Source organism: Natator depressus, chromosome 11, assembly GCF_965152275.1.
Source record: "Natator depressus isolate rNatDep1 chromosome 11, rNatDep2.hap1, whole genome shotgun sequence".
In the NCBI taxonomy this organism is placed as follows: Eukaryota; Metazoa; Chordata; order Testudines; family Cheloniidae; genus Natator; species Natator depressus.
The window spans coordinates 77,769,022-77,791,383 of NC_134244.1; the positions used below are offsets into that span (position 1 = coordinate 77,769,022).

Here is a 22,362-nt window from a genome sequence, read left to right on the forward strand (position 1 = left end):
GGTCAGAAGACAGGGAGCAAGGGGGGTTGGAGATGCAGTGGGATCCCGGGAGGGGGCAGTCAGGGGACAAGGATCGGGTGGGGGGGATTGATGGGTTGGGGTTCTGGGTGGGGCAGTCAGGGGGCGGGAAGTGGAAGGGGACAGATAGGGGGCAGGGGCCAGGCTCTTTTGGGAAGCACCGCCTTCGCTACCTGGCCCTTGGGCCAAAAAGGTTGCCCACCCCTGTCCTAGAGGGTAAGTGTCCCCATGAGGTGCTGTGAATCATCCTGGACAACCCCCTCTGCAGGGAGCTGGGATGGGCAAGGGGCAGGATGGATTAATTTCCTGCTAAAATAGGCAACGTGTGTACCTTGTCACCACCCTGGAGATGTTCCATGACAACCTCTGGGGAGCTTCTTCCATGTCCAGATCTTCCCCCTCCTCCACTTCCTCTTCCATGTCCAGGTTTCCCCCTCTTCCATGTCCAGGCCCTCCCCCTCCCCGACTTCCTTCTCCGTGGCCAAGTCCTCCCCCTCCTCCATGTCCAGATCGTCCTCCTCCTCCGGGGCAAGGTTCCCTTCCTCCTTCTCATTTTCCTCTGTGGCCAGGTTCTCCTGCTCCTCCTCTTCACCTTCCTCTATGGCCTCATCCACAATCTCCTCCTCTGTGGCCTGGTCCTCTTCCTCTTTCTCTTGCTGCATGGCCATATCCTCCTCCTCCATGGCCAGATCCTCCTGCTCCTCTTCTGTGGCCAGATCATCCTACTCCTCCAGTTCGTACTCCTCCAGTTCCTCCTCTTCCTCTCTTGTCAAGTTCTCCACCTAATTGATAGACAAGTCTTCATCATCCTCCTCCTCTGCAGCCAGGTCTTCCTACTCCTCCTCCTTTGCAGCCAGGTCTTCCTCTTCTTTCTCTTCTTCCATGCCCATGTCCTCCTCTTGCCACCTGGCCAAAGAGGAGGAGGAAATGGCCATGGAGGACGAGGTCATAGAGGAGGAAGACAACAACCTGAGCAAGGGGGACCTGGCCATGGAGGTGGAGGAGGACTTGGCCTTGCCCTCCTCCTCTTCATCCAAGTCGTCCTCTTCCGCTTCCTCCTCTATGGCCAGGTCCTCCCTCTCCTTCTCCGTGGCCAGCTTCTCCTCCTCTTTTTCCTCCTTCTCGTCCTCCTCTCTGGCCAGGTCCTCTTGCTCTTCCTCCTCCATGGCCAAATCCACCTCCTTCTCTTCTTCTTCCCCCTGCATGGCACATCCTCGTCCTATTCCATTCCTGGGTCCTCCTAGTCTATTGCCAGATCCTCTATCTCCTCTTCTGCCTCTTCTTCTCCCCCCTGCATGGCCACATCCTCCTCCTTCTCCTCTCTGGCCAGGTCCTCTTCCTCCTGCTCTTTCTCCATGGCCAGATTTTCCTCCTTCTCGTCCTCCTCTCTGGCCAGCTCCTCTTGCTCCTCCTCCTCCATGGCCAGGTCTACCTCCTTCTCTTCTTCTTCCCCCTGCATCCACACATCCTTGTCCTCCTCCATTCCTGGGTCCTCCTAGTCTATAGCCATGTCTTCTACCTCCTCTTCTGCCTCTTCTTTTTCTTGCATGGACACATCCTCGTCCTCCTCCATTGCCAGGTCCTTTTCCTTCTCTTCCTCCTGGTCCAGGTCCTCCTTGTCCTCCTCTGTGGCCTGGTCCTTCTCTTCCTCCTCTGCAGCCAGGTGGTCCTCCTCTTACACCTGCTCCATAGCCAGGTGCTCCACTCCCGTGGCCGGGTCCTCCTACTCTTCCTCCATAGGCAGGTGTTCCTCTTCCTGCTCCATGGCCAGATCCCTCTCTTCTTCCTTTTGCTCTATGATCAGGTGTTCTTCCACCAGGGCCACATCCTCCTCTTCCTTTACCTTCTTTTTCCTCCTCCTTCTCTGCGGTCAAATCAGCTTCCTCTTCTATAGAGAGGTCCTCCTCCTCCTCTGGAGGCAAGTTCTCCTCCTCCGCCTCTTCTGCAGACAGCTTCTCCTCCTCCTTCTCCTCCTCTTTTTCCTCTTCTGCAGACAGGTTCTCATCCTTCTTCTCCCCTTCTATCTCTTCTGCAGACATGTTCTCCTTCTCCTCTTCTGCAGACAGGTTCTCCTCCTCCTTCTCCTCTTCTTCCTCTTCTGCAGACAGCTTCTCATCCTCCTCCTTTTCCTCTTCTACAGATATGTCCTCCTCCTCCAACTTCTCCTCTGTGTCCAGGACTTCCTCTTTAGTCATGTCCTTGTTCTCTTCTATGGCTAGGTCCTCTTTTTCTCTGGTCAGGACTTCCTCTTCCTGCTTCTCCTCTTCCTCTGTCTCTAGCTCTTCCTCCTCTTCCTCGCCTTCTGTGGCTGGGTCTTCATCCTCCTCTGCCTTTTCCTCAGTGGCAAGGTCCTTCTTCTCCAACTGGTCCATGGGGGTTTCTGCATCATAGAGACAAGGGCAGAGGGGGACTCTTGCTGCAGCTGGGGGGAAGAAGAGGAAGGACAGGGGTGTGGTGGGGAGAGAAGATTTAATGTTTCCCCCTCCAATGTAAGCACCACGTAGCACAGAGTTCCCCACACTACCCCTCCCACAGACCCCTCAGCTCCAGGGCCCCATGGCAGAGAGATCCCCACACTACCCCTCCCACAGACCCCTCAGCACCATGGCCCCATGGCAGATGGGGCCCTTCACTGTCCCATCCTCCCTGGGACTTGCCCCAAAGCATCAGGATCCCACTTCCCAGTAGCTCCCCCCATTTCCCGCTGCAGGGGGTGTCTCTGCGACTCCCGCTGACGTCATTGGGCTCAAGTGGCTCAGGCCAGAGCCCTGGGCTGGGGTCCCCCCAATGACTCTGAGAGAGTGATTGGGTGTTAATGGCCCCATGCTCCTCCCCGTCCCCAGGGCGTCTCCTCACCTTCAGTGGAGGAGCACTCAGCTTCCGTGCTCCAGGGAGCCTCCAGGGAGTGGCCGCTCTCCCCTCCAGCACCAGTTGAGCTGCTGGGGCAGCGATCCCCCAGCTCCTGCCCTGGGGATGCCTCCTGCTGGCCCACGGGGCTGGGCTCCTGAGGGCTGGCCTTCCAGCAGAAGCAAACCCAGAGCTGCATTGCCTGGCTCCTCTCGTGGCCTGGGTCCTGCCTGCCCAGACTGAACTTGGGCCACCTCCATCTTGGCCTGGCTGTTGTGTCTCTCTGCTCAGCACCAGCCCTGGGAGCTGGTTTCCTCCTGGTGAGCAGGGCCGAGCAGGTCCATCTCCTGGGCTGTCCGGGAGCTGCTTCCCATTCCATGGGGATGGAGGGGCATCTCACTGTCTGGGCACGCTGGCAGCTCCCCTCTCTGGCTCTGGGGCCACCCGTGGAGTCTTCCTCCCAAGAAGCCTCCTGAGCACCTCCATCCTGGAACTGAGCAGGGAGCAGCCCTGAGTCTGGGGCAACACGGCCTCTCGCCAATGGGCCAGTCAGCCCCCCAGCTGGCGTGACTCCCTGTCATCCCATGCCTCCCAGGGGGCATCTGGACTGGGATCTGCGCACACTGGCAGGGCTCACCCTGCAGGCTGCTCCCAAAGCTCCCCCAGTGTTGGGACCCCCAGGGAATCTCATCCCTTTAGAGCAGTGGGGTCAGTGACAGAGACCTGTAGTCAGTCTGTCTGTATCCCCAGGCCACACTCCCTCCCTGGCCTGAGAAGGCAGAGAACCCGGGTGTCCAGGCTTCACTCCTGAGCCAGTGGCAACAGCAGACAGGTGCCCCCTGTTCCCCAACCCCAGCTCAGCAGCTACCAGCTAGGGGACACCCCAACTTCAGCCCCCCACTCCTATCCCCGCTCTGCGCAGCAGACAGTGGGCAGGCCCCCAGTACGGAGCAGCTGGGTCAGGGATGGCTCCATGGGGGCGGGGGGCAAGCAGGTGGGAGCTGCAGTGGAGCAGTGTGGTGGGAGGAGGGGCACCCTTGCCTCGGAGGCACACAACGGCACCCCCCAGCACAGTGCCCTGGTGTGCTATTAATTCTCATGACAAAAAACAATGCAGTAATTTGGTTTGAGTTCATCACATGCATTAACTGCAATTAATTGACAGCCCCAATTATTAGTTTTGATTACAAATATTTGCACTGTAAAAAAGATAAAATGGTGCCATGCCAATGCCTGTTCTCACTTTCAGCTGATCTTGGAAATAAGAAGTGGGCAGCATTATCTCCTGAAAATGTCAACCAACTTGTTTGTCTTTGCGATTGGCTGAACAAGAAGGCAGACTGACTGCACTTGTAGGCTCTAAAGGTTTACATTGGGTTGTTTAGGAGTGCAGTTACGTAAAAAACCCACTACATTTGTAAGTTGCACTTTCACGAGAAAGAGAGTGCCCTACTGTACTTGTACAAGGTGAATTGAAAAGCACTATTTCTTTTATATTTTTTATGGTATAAATGTTTGTCATCAAAAATAATCATATACAGTGAGCACTGTACACTTTGTATTCTGTTCCAGAGGGGTGGCCGTGTTAGTCTGTATCAGCAAAAACAACAAGGAGTCCTTGTGGCACCTTAGAGACTAACCAATTTATATGGGCATAGCCCACGAAAGCTTGTGCCCCAAAACTGTGTTAGTCTCTAAGGTGCCACAAAAACTCCTCCTTCTTTTTGTATTCTGTGTTGTAATTTCAAATCAATATATTTGAAAATATAAAAAAATCCCAAAAGATTGATAATACGTTGCACTTGGTATTCTATTATTGTTTAAGAGTGCAATCAAAACTGCGGTTAATTGACAGCCCTAGTTATTGGCTTTGGATGGAGCCCAGCAGGAAATCAGTAGCAATTCTTTCCCAAACACTCACCCACTGGCCTTCTGAGCTCAGAGGGTTTAATGTTCCTTGTCTGATCAGGAGTCACTACTGCCAGGAGTTTGAGAAGTGTCTATCCCTTCATTGGAGACACTGGATAGGTGAGTGGCAGCCTGTAAGTCCCCCTCCCCAACAGTCCGCGCAGCTGCTTGGAGGGGGTATCGCGAACTCTCGTGATGGTAGTTGCGGGTTCTGGCAAGCCAGGGTAAAGGATTTTTTGGATAAATGGATAAGGAAGAGCCAGGGCCCATACCAGGTGCAGGGGTCAACCTGGGATGAGATTAAAAAGGAAATGGAGGCAGTGTTAGGGGACCCAGAGGGATGGGGGGTGGCTGAGGAGCCCACCCTCCTTGGTATATGGGTAGTGGAAGAAGGGCCCTGCCCATGGGGACTGAATGCCTTCCAGGGAAAGGAGGCACTTCAGTCCCCTTGTGAGAGGTTTGACGTAAGGGCAGCATTACGGGAAGCTGCCAGGAATCTTTCAGGTTTGGTGCTGCTTCAGCAAGGGCTGCTGAAGGGTTGTCAATTAGTTAGGGGAGTGAAAGATGATTTGGCACAACAGGGTTTAAAGTCCAAAGCAGAGTTAACAGACCACCTTTAGAGACTGGAGCTGGGACTTGGTCCTGGGGGAGTGGAGAGAAAGAAGGGGAAGAAAAAAAAAAGTTTCAAAGTGCAACCTGCCTTTCCACACTCTTTTGTTTTTCTGAAGTTTTAATGGAGGGTACTTTGGATACTTATGTGAGATGTCAAGAAGGAAGTTTTTGTTTAATGATAAAACGCAGTTATATAAAATATAACTGTATGTGCAGCTCTGTGCAGTCACATTGGATGGAAGCTTGGTCATTAAATTATCCAAGGGGGTCAGGTCGAGTGGCTATTACCACCACTACGCTTCTGTCCCCAGAAGCCTTTACAGCTATTCTGAGGGAAAATGGGCCCTTTTCCCACAGACATGGTCTATAAGGGACGGCTGCAGGCAGCAGGAGGAGAGAGAATCTGAGCAAAATTATTTGACTGTTGGGTAATGCAATCAAAATCACTAAAGGATGTAAGGGGTTTCTATTGGAACTTACCTTGCCTGCCCCTGGTTGTGTCTAGTTGTACAAGATGGAAGTGTAATTGGGGTACAGTTGTGTAAAAAAGAGTAACCAGAGTGCAAGAAATGTTAGGCAAAAGAGAACTCTGTGTGTGTGCACAGGTAAAAGAAAAGGAAAAGGGGAGGAATGATGGGAACACTGAGCCTTGGGGTGGCTCTGGGGGATCAGATTGTTGCTCTGGTGGGTGTGCATGAAAACTCTGTGGGCATGGGAGGCAGTTACACCTTGTGTAAAATTAATATGGCTAATATAATGTTATGGAGGTTAAACTATCTGGAAGGAATGTTTGCATTTTCCCAGGATGTGTACAGTGCTAAAATTTGAAGCTGTGTATCAGCTATTACCTGAGAATAAACTTAAAGCTTGGTACAGCAGAGAAACTATTGCAAACATGGACTGTTGTACAAGAGGGGAAACTGAGGTACACCACCTCATGAATTTCATAAATGACCAGTGAGTGGGGTAATTCACTAGCCTGACTATAGAACAAAATAAGGACAGCCTGGAGGTAATTCTTCTGTTTTTCCTGCAATTAGCAAGGACATTTGTAAAAGAAAGTGGTATTATTATTAATAAGCAATAATCTGTCCCCACCAGGGGGGTGGAAATTGTTTCTTTTGTTTTTCAGACACTCTAAAAGCAAGCTGGCGCCTGCGGAAGAATAACTCAGAGTACCATGGATCTATGTTTTGTGTTTTGTGTGGGGGATGGCTTCAAAAGGCTGACCTTGGCGTGGGGAGATGTGTATGGGAATGCAAAATGCCAACTAGGAGGCCAGCACCTGTGTAATAGCTACCATGGTACCTGGAAATGTAATGGCAACTAAGGTGGTCCCCACAAGCCCCATGGAAATAATGAGAAGGGGAGGAGCTCACTGGGAATCAATGGAGGGGTGTGTAAAATAGTGTAAATCAACAGACGATGTTTGGATGTGCCCCTCTCCTATGAGTATGGAGGAGCAGAATCAATGGCCTATGCAAGGGGTGGACAATTGGGTGTACTGTGTATAAGGGGTTTTGCTGGGAATGTACATATTACTGGGGGCACAATTACACCGGCCCATAACCAAACTACACAGAGCTACATGCTGCTATCTGGACTTTGGTGCACAAATGGATCTGTGAATCTTATTGCTGTGAATAATCAAACCAGGGCATACTGCCTGATTCCATACCAAGTGGTCAAGCTGGTTTGGACAATATCCCATTTCTCTGTGAACATTCAGTGGACTTATGATATGGACAAAAGCAAGCAAAACCTGCAGGGGCAGCTTGTTGCAACTGCCAGCAACTGGACACATCAGATCGTGACCCTGTCGAAGGAGGAGAGGCAGTGTTTTGGGGGTGTCTCAGATGTTGGACCATACTGCAGTGGTCAGGACTCGGTGTTGCTGTGGATTTTGTATTGTTAACTGTACTTGTGTTACGTTGCATATGGAGATAACCTATAAGTAATAAGCCCTCCAAACCCTGCAGTGTACGAGACAACCCGGACCCAACCTTCTCGGGCCCACTCTAATGGGAAGTCTGGAACACTGCTTGGAATAGGTGTGGTATGCCCGTACGAGAGAAGGTGCAGGGCACTAGACTACACAAGGGGCAGTGGGACAAATGGAATATCGACACCTTCCACCTTGATGCCTGGCCCTATCAGGAAATGTGTCGCCATATGTCCTATGCTTTTCCAGGGATACCTGGGCAGGAGGATCCCAAAAGAAAAGGAAAAAAAGGGGTGGAGTGTTCGGATATAGATATTCAGGCCTGTCTGTAAAGGCCTAGACTCTAAGAATTTAGGTGTATTCTTATCACTTGGCTAGTTCTAGAGGTATAAAAGAAAGAATCAAAATCACTGTCTGCCGGTGTAAGGTCCTTCTCTGACTGTGACAGTCTGAGGCCCTGTTCTTAGGCTAAGGCCTTTGGCTAAGCAACAGAGGCAGCCATAAGCCGGGAAGCGACCGGTCACATCCTCACATTCCAAACTAGTCACATTGAAAGAAGGTGCTATTGGGCTGTTAGGAATACAATCCTGTCCTGATAGTGCCGATCACCTCCAGAGAAAGGGAAGTGCCTAGAAAATGTACAAGGAAACTTAGTTTGATAGCATCCTGTCTGGCAAGAACTCACTTATCAATAGCTGGGATGTGAAATCCTCACTTCTGTATTGTTTTGTCATTATAGTTCCCACTTTTCTATTGTTTGTATAATCTCTGTCTGGTTCTGTGATTGTTCCTGTCTGCTGCATGATTAATTTTGCTGGGTGTAAACTAATTCAGGTGGTGGGATGTAATTGGTTACATAATCATGTTACAATATGTTAGGATTGGTTAGTTAAATTTCAGGAAAATGATTGGTTAAGGTATAGCTAAGCAGAACTCAAGTTTTACTACATAGTCTGCAGTCAATCAGGGAGTGGGTGGCTGGGGGGGGGTCGGAAACAGGGAATGGGGGTGGGGAAATTGGAATCATGTTTGCTAAGGGCAGGAATGGGAACAGGGACACAGTTGTAAAGCTCTGTGGTGTCAGAGCTGGGAAGGAGGATACTAAGGAAGGAAACTGGAATCACGCTTGCTGGAAGTTCACCCCAATAAACATCGAATTGGTTGCACCTTTGGACTTCGGGTATTGTAGCTCTCTGTTCATTCAAGAAGGACCAGGGAAGTAAGTGGGTGAAGGAATAAGCCCCCTAACAGAAGTGACCTACCCAGGGCCCCACAGCAGGGCAGTGGGAGTGCCAGAAAGAGAAGTCAGTAGCCCTGCAAGCCCTGCTCTGAGGCCTGGCTCAAGCCTTCTCCCTGTTGCCGGCGGCTCAGTGGAGCTTCTTCCCTGCGGGGGACGGAACCAACCGGGATCCTTCTCTTGGCACCTGCTGACTCCGCCCCCGGGGGCCCTCTTAGCCCCTGAGTCTCAAGGGCTGCTGTGCCCTGGGGAACGGTGTCGTGGGACCTGGGGAACGGTGTAGTGCCCGATAACAGACTGGGATTGTCCTCCATGCACAAGGGTACAAATCGATCACAATCCCCCCAGTAACAACACAAGAGGTGAGGAAGCTTACTGGGGAGAGGGAAGAAAGGCCTGGGGCTAAGGAAAGAACAGGAGCAACTAGACTAATAACCCACCAACAATAACAGCATTTACAAGGGGCCCAACCCCCCCACACCCAGCTCCCTCCCAGCTGACAGACGTGGCCCAGTGGCCACCAATAGGGTTCAAAGTCTCCTTTTGTATAAGAGTGGGAAGGTCAAGGGGCAAAGACACCAGTCAGATCTGTGTTCTTGGGGAGACAGGGTGCAGTGTCGGGTCTGTCTGACTCATGAAACCCCCGCCCAACCAGTCTCTGCTTGAACCAAAACCGATCGGAGAAAAGACTTGCAGAGAGCCGTGAAGGGTGTTGGGAGACACACCTAGACCCCTCCTGACCAGGGTGACAAGATTAAGACTTCTTCATTAGAATACAAAATGCAGAAGAGAGGCAACTCCCCTAGCCTCATCTGCATGACAGATGGGACAGGGAGACTTCTCCATTAGCAGACAGAATGGTGAAGAGAAAACCACACTGAACTTTGGGACCAGAAAAGCAGAGAAGCACTGCATCACGGGGAATCTCTGCTCCAGATGTAACTGAACCTACTACACCTTTGAGACTAGAAATCAAGAACTGTGAGATCTGTTAATGGCCAGTGACCAGAAGGCAGGAGCACAGCCCTTACCTGAGGCTACAGAAGCTGCAGAAGCAATTAGAATGCAAAAGGCAGCAAATAAACGGCAACTGGAGCATGAACAGAAAGGAGCAGAAATTCGATGGCTGGAAAACAAAAGATAGCCGAGAGAGAGAGACAAGATGATGAAAGGAAGAAAAAAGGTCACCTGATGCAAAAGGAGACGGCCAGACTTCAGCTCCAAGTCAGAAAAGCAATGGAAGAAGAGCAGAAAGTGTATCCTCTTGAAAGTCCAGTTTATAATGATGTTGGTATGTTGTATAACTCTGAGCAGTTGTCTGAGTGTAACCGAATGTACCCCAACACTGCCACCTGTTAAGTAAATGCTGTTACTGTGAGTTCAGTAGAGGGTGACTCCATAAATTGTGCCAATGCTATGTATGGGAGTGACAGTGAAAAATTCATCGAGAGTGTAAACGTCAACGGTAAAAGCTGTTGAGGGCAAATTATGGCTTTTAACATGGCTCTAGTTATGCAGATCTTGTCAAAGAGGAAGATTACTTCCCAAATCAGAGTGTGAATGTTGTAGTCCTCTCTGAGTTTACTGTAAGCGTGCCTTTTGCCAGAATCCACGTTGAATGGAAAGCCCGGCTCGTGAGCTGATGGCTTTGTCTAGTCAGCAGTTTGGGAAGGCAAGGATAGTGGAAGATGAGTGTCCCTACACCTTACCTCTGTGGAGAATTGTGACAGTGAAGGAAATGTGTCTGTGCCCTGGTCTACACTAGGACTTTAGGTCGAATTTAGCAGCATTAAATCGATGTAAACCTGCACCCGTCCACACGATGAAGCCCTTTATTTCGACTTAAAGGGCTCTTAAAATCGATTTCCTTACTCCACCCCTGACAAGCGGATTAGCGCTTAAATCGGCCTTGCCGGGTCGAATTTGGGGTACTGTGGACACAATTCGACGGTATTGGACTCCGGGAGCTATCCCAGAGTGCTCCATTTTGACCGCTCTGGACAGCACTCTCAACTCAGATGCACTGGCCAGGTAGACAGGAAAAGAACCGCGAACTTTTGAATCTCATTTCCTGTTTGGCCAGCATGGCAAGCTGCAGGTGATCATGCAGAGCTCATCAGCAGAGGTGACCATGATGGAGTCTCAGAATCGCAAAAGAGCTCCAGCATGGACCGAACGGGAGGTACGGGATCTGATCGCTGTATGGGGAGAGGAATCCGTGCTATCAGAACTCCGTTCCAGTTTTCGAAATGCCAAAACCTTTGTCAAGATCTCCCAGGGCATGAAGGACAGAGGCCATAACAGGGACCCGAAGCAGTGCCGCGTGAAACTGAAGGAGCTGAGGCAAGCCTACCAGAAAACCAGAGAGGCGAACGGCCGCTCCGGGTCAGAGCCCCAAACATGCCGCTTCTATGATGAGCTGCATGCCATTTTAGGGGGTTCAGCCACCACTACCCCAGCCGTGTTGTTTGACTCCTTCAATGGAGATGGAGGCAATACGGAAGCAGGTTTTGGGGACGAAGAAGATGATGATGAGGAGGAGGTTGTAGATAGCTCACAGCAAGCAAGCGGAGAAACCGGTTTTCCCGACAGCCAGGAACTGTTTCTCACCCTGGACCTGGAGCCAGTACCCCCTGAACCCACCCAAGGCTGCCTCCTGGACCCAGCAGGCGGAGAAGGGACCTCCGGTGAGTGTACCTTTTAAAATACTATACATGGTTTAAAAGCAAGCATGTGAAAGGATTACTCTGCCCTGGCATTCGCGGCTCTCCTGGATATACTCCCAAAGCCTTTGCAAAAGGTTTCTGGGGAGGGCAGACTTATTGCGTCCTTCATGGTAGGACACTTTACCACTCCAGGCCAGTAACACGTACTCGGGAATCATTGTACAACAAAGCATTGCAGTGTATGTTTGCTGGCGTTCAAGCAACATCCGTTCATGTGTTATCCTCAGGAGAGTGAGATATAATCCATGGTCACCTGGTTGAAATAGGGTGCTTTTCTTCAGGGGACACTCAGAGGAGCCCATTCCTGCTGGGCTGTTTGCCTGCGGCTGAACAGAAATGTTCCCTGCTGTTAGCCACAGGGAGGGGGGAGGGTTGAGGGGGTAGCCACGCGGTGGGGGGAGGCAAAATGCGACCTTGTAACAAAAGCACATGTGCTATGTATGTAATGTTAACAGCAAGGTTTACCCTGAAAGAATGTAGCCAGTGTTTTATAAAATGTGTCTTTTTAAATACCGCTGTCCCTTTTCTTTTCTCCACCAGCTGCATGTGTTTCAATGATCACAGGATCTTCTCCTTCCCAGAGGCTAGTGAAGATTAGAAAGAAAAAAAAACGCACTCGAGATGAAATGTTCTCCGAGCTCATGCTGTCCTCCCACACTGACAGAGCACAGACGAATGCGTGGAGGCAAATAATGTCAGACTGCAGGAAAGCACAAAATGACCAGGAGGAGAGGTGGCGGGCTGAAGAGAGTAAGTGGCGGGCTGAAGAGAGTAAGTGGCGAGCTGAAGACAGGGCTGAAGCTGAAAGGTGGCGGCAGCGTGATGAGAGGAGGCAGGATTCAATGCTGAGGCTGCTGGAGGACCAAACCAGTATGCTCCAGTGTATGGTTGAGCTGCAGCAAAGGCAGCTGGAGCACAGACTGCCACTACAGCCCCTGTGTAACCAACCGCCCTCCTCCCCAAGTTCCATAGCCTCCACACCCAGACGCCCAAGAACGCGGTGGGGGGGCCACCGGCCAACCAGCCACTCCACCACAGAGGATTGCCCCAAAAAAAGAAGGCTGTCATTCAATAAATTTTAAAGTTGTAAACTTTTAAAGTGCTGTGTGGCATTTTCCTTCCCTCCTCCACCACCCCTCCTGGGCTACCTTGGTAGTCATCCCCCTATTTGTGTGATGAATGAATAAAGAATGCATGAATGTGAAGCAACAATGACTTTATTGCCTCTGCAAGAGGTGATCAAAGGGAGGAGGGGAGGGTGGTTAGCTTACAAGGAAGTAGAGTGAACCAAGGGGCAGGGGGTTTCATCAAGGAGAAACAAACAGAACTTTCACACCGTAGCCTGGCCAGTCATGAAACTGGATTTCAAAGCCTCTCTGATGCGTACCGCACCCTCCTGTGCTCTTCTAACCGCCCTGGTGTCTGGCTGCGCATAACCAGCAGCCAGGCGATTTGCCTCAACCTCCCACCCCGCCATAAACGTCTCCCCCTTACTCTCACAGATATTGTGGAGCACACAGCAAGCAGTAATAACAGTGGGAATATTGGTTTCGCTGAGGTCTAACCGAGTCAGTAAACTGCGCCAGCGCGCCTTTAAACGTCCAAATGCACATTCTACCACCATTCTGCACTTGCTCAGCCTGTAGTTGAACAGCTCCTGACTGCTGTCCAGGCTGCCTGTGTACGGCTTCATGAGCCATGGCATTAAGGGGTAGGCTGGGTCCCCAAGGATACATATAGGCATTTCAACATCACCAACAGTTATTTTCTGGTCTGGGAATAAAGTCCCTTCTTGAAGCTTTTGAAACAGACCAGAGTTCCTGAAGATGCGAGCGTCATGTACCTTTCCCAGCCATCCCACGTTGATGTTGGTGAAACGTCCCTTGTGATCCACCAGAGCTTGCAGCACTATTGAAAAGTACCCCTTGCGGTTTATGTACTCGCCGGCTTGGTGCTCCGGTGCCAAGATAGGGATATGGGTTCCGTCTATGGCCCCACCACAGTTAGGGAATCCCATTGCAGCAAAGCCATCCACTATGACCTGCACATTTCCCAAGGTCACTACCCTTGATATCAGCAGATCTTTGATTGCGTGGGCTACTTGCATCACAGCAGCCCCCACAGTAGATTTGCCCACTCCAAATTGATTCCCAACTGACCGGTAGCTGTCTGGCGTTGCAAGCTTCCACAGGGCTATCGCCACTCGTTTCTCAACTGTGAGGGCTGCTCTCATCTTGGTATTCATGCGCTTCAGGGCAGGGGAAAGCAAGTCACAAAGTTCCATGAAAGTGCCCTTACGCATGTGAAAGTTTCGCAGCCACTGGGAATCGTCCCAGACCTGCAACACTATGCGGTCCCACCAGTCTGTGCTTGTTTCCCGAGCCCAGAATCGGCGTTCCACAGCATGAACCTGCCCCATTAGCACCATTATGCATGCATTGGCAGGGCCCATGCTTTCAGAGAAATCTGTGTCCATGTCCTGATCACTCACGTGACCGCGCTGACGTCGCCTCCTCGCCCGGTATCGCTTTGCCAGGTTCTGGTGCTGCATATACTGCTGGATAATGCATGTGGTGTTTAATGTGCTCCTAATTGCCAAAGTGAGCTGAGCGGACTCCATGCTTGCCTTGGTATGGCGTCCGCACAGAAAAAAGGCGTGGAATGATTGTCTGCCGTTGCTCTGACGGAGGGAGGGGCGACTGACGACACGGCTTACAGGGTTGGCTTCAGGAGGCTAAAATCCACAGAGGGGGTGGCTTTACATCAAGGAGTATTTCATGCAGGACTTCACGGAGGGTTCCAATAAGAAATGGTGCACCTAAGTTATTGTTCTTATTGGAACAAGGAGGTTAGCCTGGCCTCTGATTGATACATGGCTAGATCTACCTCGCAGCACCTTCTCTGTGAGTGACTGCAGTATGACCTAGAGGAATGAGTCCCGTAGACAGGGCAGGAGGCAAATGAGTACAAAACAAATCTGGTCTATTTCTTGTTTTGATCCACTCCATCTATCTTTTACATCTTTGGCTGGCAGCAGACGGTGCAGAAGGACTGCAAGCCATCCACATCTCATGGCTGCTCGGCAGAAGATGGCACAGTACGACTGCTAGCCATCCTCATCTCTTGCCTGCCTGGCAGAAGATGGCACAGTACGATTGCTAGCCATCGTCATCTCTTGCCTGCCCGGCAGAAGAAGGTACAATACGACTGCTAGCAATCCGTATTGCCTGCCTGCTCACCATTAGACGGTTCAATACGACTGACTGCAGGACTAAAGAGAATGACCTGGTCAAGTCACCAAAAATTTAGTCCCTGCGCCCATGTCTGCCCAGGCGCTCCCAGCCGACGTGGCCAGGAGCACCTCGGACATGACGAGGACGGGTACCAGTCATACTGCACCGTCTGCTGCCAGAAGGCAATGGGTTGCTGCTACTGTGTAGCAATGCCGTACCGCGTCTGCCAGCACCCAGGAGACATACGGTGACGGTTACCTGAGCGGGCTCCATGCTTGCGGTGGTATGGCGTCCGCACAGGTAACTCAGGAAAAAAGGCGCGAAACAATTGTCTGCCCTTGCCTTCACGGAGGGAGGGAGGGAACGGGGGCCGGACAATATGTACCCAGAACCACCCGCGACAATGTTTTAGCCCAATCAGAGTGCTCCATTGTGACTGCTCTGGACAGCACTCTCAACTCAGATGCACGATTGTTTGCCGTTGCTCTGACGCAGGGAGGGGCGACTGAGGACACGGCTTACAAGGGTAGAGTTCACGGAGGGTTCCAATAAGAAATGGTGCACCTAAGTTATTGTTCTTATTGGAACAAGGAGGTTAGCCTGGCCTCTGATTGATACATGGCTAGATCTACCTCGCTGCACCTTCTCTGTGCGTGACTGCAGTGTGACCTAGAGGAATGAGTCCCCTAGACAGGGGAGAAGGCAAATGAGTACAAAACAAATCTGGTCTATTTCTTGTTTTGATCCACTCCATCTATCTTTTACATCTTTGGCTAGCAGCAGATGGTGCAGAAGGACTGCATGCCATCCACATCTCATGGCTGCTCGGCAGAAGACGGTGCAATAGGACTGCTAGCAATCCATATTGCCTGCCTGCTCACCATAAGACGGTTCAATAGGACTGACTGCCGGACTAAAAAAAATGACCTGGTCAAGTCACTAAAAATTTAGTCCCTGCGCCCATGTCTGCCCAGGCGCTCCTGATCGACCTCACACAGGCGACCAGGAACACCTCGGACATGACGAGGACGGCTACCAGTCGTACTGTACCATCTGCTGCCAGAAGGCAATGGGTTGCTGCTACTGTGTAGCAATGCCGTACCGCGTCTGCCAGCACCCAGGAGACATACGGTGACGGTTACCTGAGCGGGCTCCATGCTTGCGGTGGTATGGCGTCCGCACAGGTAACTCAGGAAAAAAGGCGCGAAACAATTGTCTGCCCTTGCCTTCACGGAGGGAGGGAGGGAACGGGGGCCGGACAATATGTACCCAGAACCACCCGCGACAATGTTTTAGCCCAATCAGAGTGCTCCATTGTGACTGCTCTGGACAGCACTCTCAACTCAGATGCACGATTGTTTGCCGTTGCTCTGACGCAGGGAGGGGCGACTGAGGACACGGCTTACAGGGTTTACTTCACGGAGGGTTCCAATAAGAAATGGTGCACCTAAGTTATTGTTCTTATTGGAACAAGGAGGTTAGCCTGGCCTCTGATTGATACATGGCTAGATCTACCTCGCTGCACCTTCTCTGTGCGTGACTGCAGTGTGACCTAGAGGAATGAGTCCCCTAGACAGGGGAGAAGGCAAATGAGTACAAAACAAATCTGGTCTATTTCTTGTTTTGATCCACTCCATCTATCTTTTACATCTTTGGCTAGCAGCAGACGGTGCAGAAGGACTGCATGCCATCCACATCTCATGGCTGCTCGGCAGAAGACGGTGCAATAGGACTGCTAGCAATCCATATTGCCTGCCTGCTCACCATAAGACGGTTCAATAGGACTGACTGCCGGACTAAAAAAAATGACCTGGTCAAGTCACTAAAAATTTAGTCCCTGCGCCCATGTCTGCCCAGGCGCTCCTGATCGACCTCACACAGGCGACCAGGAGCACCTCGGACATGACGAGGACGGCTACCAGTCGTATTGTACCGTCTGCTGCCACAAGGCAATGGGTTGCTGCTACTGTGTAGCAATGCCGTGCCGCGTCTGCCAGCACCCAGGAGACATACGGTGACGGTTACCTGAGCGGGCTCCATGCTTGCGGTGGTATGGCGTCCGCACAGGTAACTCAGGAAAAAAGGCGCGAAACAATTGTCTGCCCTTGCTTTCACGGAGGGAGGGAGGGAAGGGGGGGACTGACGATATGTACCCAGAACCACCCGCGACAATGTTTCAGCCCCATCAGGCATTGGGATCTCAACCCAGAATTCCAATGGGCAGCGGAGACTGCGGAAACTGTGGGATAGCCACCCACAGTACAACGCTCCGGAAGTCGACTCTAGCCTCGGTACTGTGGAAGCACTCCGCCAAGTTAATGCACTTAATGCACTTCTGTGGGGACACACACACTCGAATATATAAAACCGATTTCTAAAAAACCGACTTCTATAAATTCGACCTTATTCCGTAGTGTAGACATACCCTTAGTCTGTCAGGCCTATTGACTTGCCTATGGAGGGAGCTACCCCGGTCTCCAAGCAGTTCTCTGTGAAGAGCCCTGTGTGCTGGGACAAGGGAAATGAGAATGTCTCTCTGTCTCTTCTCTGTCTGTGGAGCAGACAGAAGGTGCCTTTCAGCCTGTGCTGGTTGAGAATAGTGGAGTTGTCTCAGAGTTGGTTCTGGATTGAACTAAGGCTCAGGAAGGGAATGGTCCTAAGTTTGTGTCTGCTAGGGAGAATGGCACTGTAACTAGGTTGCATCCAGTCAGTGTCTTTGCAAAATCCCAGAGACCAAACAATTCTGGTGCTTGTATTTTGCCTCTTGCTAAAGTGTGGTTGGAAAAGGATGTAGCAACCCGGTCTAATCAGGCTGATAGCCTAGCCAGGGTCCAAGGAGAGCCTAAAGGTGATTTAACTGTGTTAGCTACTGACAGGTTGGAAACTTGTCGCAAGAAGGAAAAGATTCCTGAGCATGTGCATGGCAAAGGGAAGGAGAATGCTTCTGACCTCTTGACGATGAAATCTAGCAGTTTGCCTGAAAGGGGATTGTAGAGAAATCTGCCTGATGAGCTCAAGGTGATCCTGGATGTAAGTGAGAGCCAGAAAGAGCCTGTTGTTGCTCAGGAAAGTGTTCCTTTGGAGCAAGCCGTAGGTGCAGAGGGTAAAGGCAGCATTTCTGTGAGGGCTGAATTGCTGCTTCGAAAAGCTCCTGGGGAAAGGAATCTTCAGGGTGGTCTCTGCAAGCAGTTGACTGCAACCAAAGGGGGTAAAAGTGATTTTCTCAAGAAAGTTTGAGTTCCTAAGAGCCAGAAATTTTCTGTTGTGAATGGATGCACTGACTTTCCTTTTGAAAGGTCCAGTGTGGAAAGCTTTGAGAAGGTCTCAGATGGAGTGAAAGCTGTGAAGAAAGTTCAAGAGTCCTACAACCAAATGGCTGGTGACGGGCCCCCTCTGCATCCTCCCAGGGCTGTCTGGGCAGCCAGGGCTCGGTGGCAAAGGAAGATGGGGAGTATCACCTCCTGGGGCGTCTCCTCCAGCTCCAAACTGCGTGGGAATAGTGGTGCCGGAACTGGGGGGCCAGGTCCCTCCCACTTTTTCACTGGGCCAGACCCTGCTCCCTTCCCCCCGTGGCCTCATCCCCCAGCCAGGCCAGTGTAGAGCCTGGCCAGGGACCCCAGGCTGCTGTAGGGAGCTGCGGTGGACCCTCCACCTGTCCAGGGTGTGGGGGGGGGGGGGACGGGACTGAGAGCACCCCCGGCCTGTGTCCCCACCTCTGGGGCTCCCCGGCTACCTGGGGCAGGTGGCAGGTCTGCCACTCTGCATCTTCTCACAGCTGCCCGCGTGGCTCTCCCTGACCCGGCTTTGGCCTGGGGACTCAGAGCCGCAGCCCAGCCACAGTAAGAGCTGTGGGGGTTCCGGGGGACCGGGACATGGGCAGGGGCCTGATTTCACCCAACCTCCGCCTCGTGTGGGGGGGCAGGCTCCCCAGCCCCACTCCGCCTTCCAGTTTGGCCATGGGTGAGGCCTTGGTGGGCGTGGGACATCGGGGGGTGGAGCCCCCTGCTCCTGTTACACACTAAGGGCAAACCAAACCAGCCAAAGAGAGAAGACTTTGGTTTTATCCCACTGGCTAACCACAAGTCACACAAGCAATTCCCTTCGACACTCCAGTTTCCCAGTACCACCACCAGTGCCACACGTTATGGGGAGAAATGGTTATGAAAATCAATACCCCAGTAAAAGAAAAAAGTTATTGAACTGGCACTCGCACTGGTGTCCCACCAGAACAAGCATCGTTACAATGGAGTCGTCATGCTTGGGTCCACAGAACCAGGTCAATTAAGCTTTAGGTCAGAACCCCACAATATCCAAATTGGAATTTTGGTCTTGAGAGTTTGGTTGATTAAAGAGCAGTTGCAATGGGTGAGCAAAGAGCATATGAGGGCCTTGACAAAAAAGCCCTGAAAGATGTGTGTTCAGAAAAGGGGATAAGTTTAAGAAAGAAAGGTACAAATGAAGAACCGGGAGATCTGTTAATTGCCAGTGACCAGAAGGCAGGAGCACAGCCCTTACCTGAGGCTACAGAAGCTATTAGAATGCAGAAGGCAGCATATAAACTGCAACTTGAGCATGAACAGAAATGAGCAGAAATTCAATGGCTGGAAAACAAAAGAAAGCTGAGATAGAGAGACAAGCTGATGAAAGGAAAAAGAAAGCTGACCAGATACAAGAGGAGACGGCCGGACTTCAGCTCCAAGTCAAAAAAGCAATGGAAGAAGAGCAGAAAGTGTATCCTCTTGAAAGTCCAGTTTATAATGATGTTGGTATGTTGTATAACTCTGAGCAGTTTTCTGAGTGTAACCAAATGTAACCCAACACTGCCACCTTTCATGTAAATGCTCTTAGTGTACAGGGTGACTCCATAAATTGTGCCAATGCTATGTATGGAAATGGTCGTGAAAAATTCATAGAGAGTGTAAAAGTCGATGATAAAAGCTGTTTAGGGAAAATTATGGCTTCTAACATGGCTCTAGTTTAGCAGATCTTGTGGTTAGCTAGTGGGATAAAACCAAAGTATTCTCTGTTTGGCCGGTTTGGTTTGCCCTGGTGTGCAGTGGAACCCCAGCCTTGAGCTGTAACTGCCCTGCTTTAAGCAACTTGTCCTGAGTTGGCAGGTCCCACCGGTTGGGTCCCCCCAGAACCAGCATCATTACTGCCTGCACACACCCAGCTCAGCAGTTATCAGACAATTCTAGTCATGAATCCTTCATTGACACCCAAAATTCTGAAGCAGCCTAAGTGCATTGTGAGCTCCCTGGAGGAAAACACCCCCCCACAGCCAAGACTGATCATCTCCTATTGACTAGCCTAAAAAAAAAACCTTGAGTCATCAGTTTAGCCATAAACAAATCTTTTACCTAAGCTAAAGATCTCTGTAGCGCCCCAAATCCTGGGGGGTTAGCTCCTCAAGTGGGTTACTGCCAGTACCCTTGTGACATGAAAGTGCGGATGGGGACCTGCTAAACCTGTGGCAGATAAGGGTTGCAGCTTGAAAGTGCTGCTTAACCCAGCCTATGGAGCCCAGGAACATGTAAGGGTGACAGCTTAAAAGTGCTGATTGACCCGCTCTCCTCAGACTTACTCTGTTAATGTGTGTGTGCATGTTCATCTGGTTATAGGGCTGGAGGAACCCAGCCCTGGGGAACCCAGGTCCTGCAGGATAGTTCTATTGGGACGGTGTAGTGGAGCAGCTGCCCCACTTCTGGAAAATAAGGGTGAAAAGCAGCCCTGGAGAGGGCTGCAGCAGGGAAAGGGATTAAGAAGAGCTGGGGGAAGCTGAGTGTGGAGCTGAGCACAGCTGTGGCCAGCTCAGTTTGGGCCCAGCTGGCCCTGGTAAAAGAGCTTCAGGGTCAGAAGGTAGGGGAGTTTCACTCTAGTCCTGTTGTCGGAATACCTAGCTGTCTGGGAACAAGGTACCTGAAGTAGAGCAGAGCTGGGGAAGGGCAAAAGGGAGCTGGGGAGCTCCAGCCTGGTTAAACCCCCAGGCTGGAGGCCTTTTTGAAGGCCTATGAAAGGTACTGGGGCTGCAGAGGGGGAGCCCAGGGAGAGGCAGAGACAGCTGGTCCTAACCCCTTGCCAGTGATGAGTGGCCACTACTGACTGAAGTCTGCCCCAGTGAGCGGGGTCTAGATGATGACTGGCAGGAGCCACTGAGGGAAGGTGAGTTTAGAGGGTTGGGAGTTCCCCTAGGAGGGGAGCCCCAGAGTGTGGGGGTACTGCTGGGGAAGAATCCCAGGTTAAAGGGCACCAGGGTCTGGGAGGGACATGGGAGCAGTGGCAGGCGAGACACCAGCCTGCAGAGGGCGCTCTGTAAGCTGGAAAAGAGCTAATTCCCAGACGGCCAGCAGGAGGCGCCGCACCGGTGAGTCCTTGCCTCGCGACAGAGGGGACTTGCAGAAGGGAGGAGTAGCGCTCCATATGAACACACAAGTGACATAAGCAGTACATGGATAGATTTACAGAACCCCAGAAGAGTAACCCTAATAATTGAGCCTACCCCACAGCAACAGGCAAATCTGGTCCCAGCAAATCTGGTCCCAGCCCGTCCCCGGCTGTGTTGCGTCTCCCTCCGCTCCACTCCACCAACAGCCAACAATCCAATGTCAACCAAGCCCATTGTCTCCGAGCGCTGACTTCTGATTGGCTCCCGGCGTGTTCCGTCTGCGCCCGGCATTCCAGGCCTTCTGGGACGCGGGATCCTGAGCTCTGCAGCCATCGCTGCTGTAGGCCAGGGGCGAGTCCCCTCCAGGCCGTGGCGGATGAACTCCCGGGCCCAGGGGACCCATGGCCAGGGGCCTCGGGCAACTTGGGGGGCCCTGGGAAAATCTCATGATGCGAGGGCAGGATGATTGAGCTGCTGTGCCCTCTCTTCTGCTGGCCGTGCTGGCCATGCGTGGGCAGGGGTGGCAGGTTTGTAGAAATTTTGGTGGTGCCCAGAACTTGCCCCTGCCCAAAATCCTCCCGCAACCTGCCCAAGGCTCTGGGAGGGAGTTTGGGTAGGGGAGGAGGTCTGGGGTGCAGCCCGTAGGCTGGGGCAGGGGATTGCGGTTCAGGCTCTGGGAGGCAGTTTGGGGATGGGAAGGGGTGCGGAGGGAGGGGGTGCAGGTTCTGGGAGGGAGTTTGTGGATGGGAGGGGGTGCAGGGTGAGGACTGTGGTGTGTGGCTGCAGATGAGGAATTTGAGATATGGGAGGGGCTCAGGGGAAGAGTAGGAGTGTGGGGGGGTGAGGGCTCTGTCAGGCGCTCTGGGGCTTGGGGGGTTAGAGAGGCTCAGGGCTGGGGCAGAGGGTTGAGGGTGTGGTGTTGGGGGGTGAAAGCTCTGGCTGGGGGTGTGGACTCTGGGGTGGGGCAGGGCTGGGGATGAATTTGGGGTGCAGGCAGGCTGCTCCGGGCCAGGGGCCAGAGAAGAGGACTCCCCCCAGCCCTTTCCCTGCCGGCAGCAGCGAGCTCTGGGGGAGGAGCCCCCCTTTCCCGCCCCCCAGCAGCACACTCACCCCCACCACTGTCACTGCGTGTGATCCTAGGGCCCCTCTCAGGTCCAGGAATCTCCCTCGCCTCCCCGTGGTGGGTGCCGGGGGGAGCTGCGTGCGCCTCCTCCCCTGCTGTCGCCCCTGCCTGTAGCCTCATGGGGGGCGAGGGAGGGGGCTGCCCCTTGCCCAGCATGGGGCAGGAGCGGTGACTGCGGGCGGGGGCCCCCTGTGCTGGTGGAGGGTCCCGCCGGAAAAGGGAAGGTGTGAGGTGGAAGGGCAGGCTCAGTCAGTCTACTCAGGTGATCCAGGGAGGGGCACCAGGACCCTGGGGCAGCGGTTGCTGCAGGGAGGCAGCATGGAGCTGCAGG

The 22,362-nt window shown here is 52.3% G+C and overlaps 2 protein-coding genes across 2 annotated transcripts; one reads left to right on the top strand and one right to left on the bottom strand.

Annotated features, from left to right (window-relative positions):
• Window positions 1–521: 521 nt before the first annotated feature.
• On the bottom strand, window positions 522–22,141 carry LOC141996248 (uncharacterized). The gene is made up of 3 exons (XM_074968213.1): window positions 22,019–22,141; window positions 2,875–3,358; window positions 522–2,440 (listed from the first exon to the last, which is right to left on the bottom strand). The coding sequence occupies exons 2-3, from the start codon at window positions 3,242–3,244 to the stop codon at window positions 852–854; spliced, it is 1,959 nt and encodes a 652-aa protein (XP_074824314.1). The 5' UTR covers window positions 3,245–3,358; window positions 22,019–22,141; the 3' UTR covers window positions 522–851.
• LOC141995775 (uncharacterized) lies at window positions 10,464–12,372 on the top strand. Its single transcript, XM_074967161.1, has 2 exons — window positions 10,464–11,251; window positions 11,831–12,372. The coding sequence occupies exons 1-2, from the start codon at window positions 10,669–10,671 to the stop codon at window positions 12,370–12,372; spliced, it is 1,125 nt and encodes a 374-aa protein (XP_074823262.1). The 5' UTR covers window positions 10,464–10,668.
• Window positions 22,142–22,362: the final 221 nt, after the last annotated feature.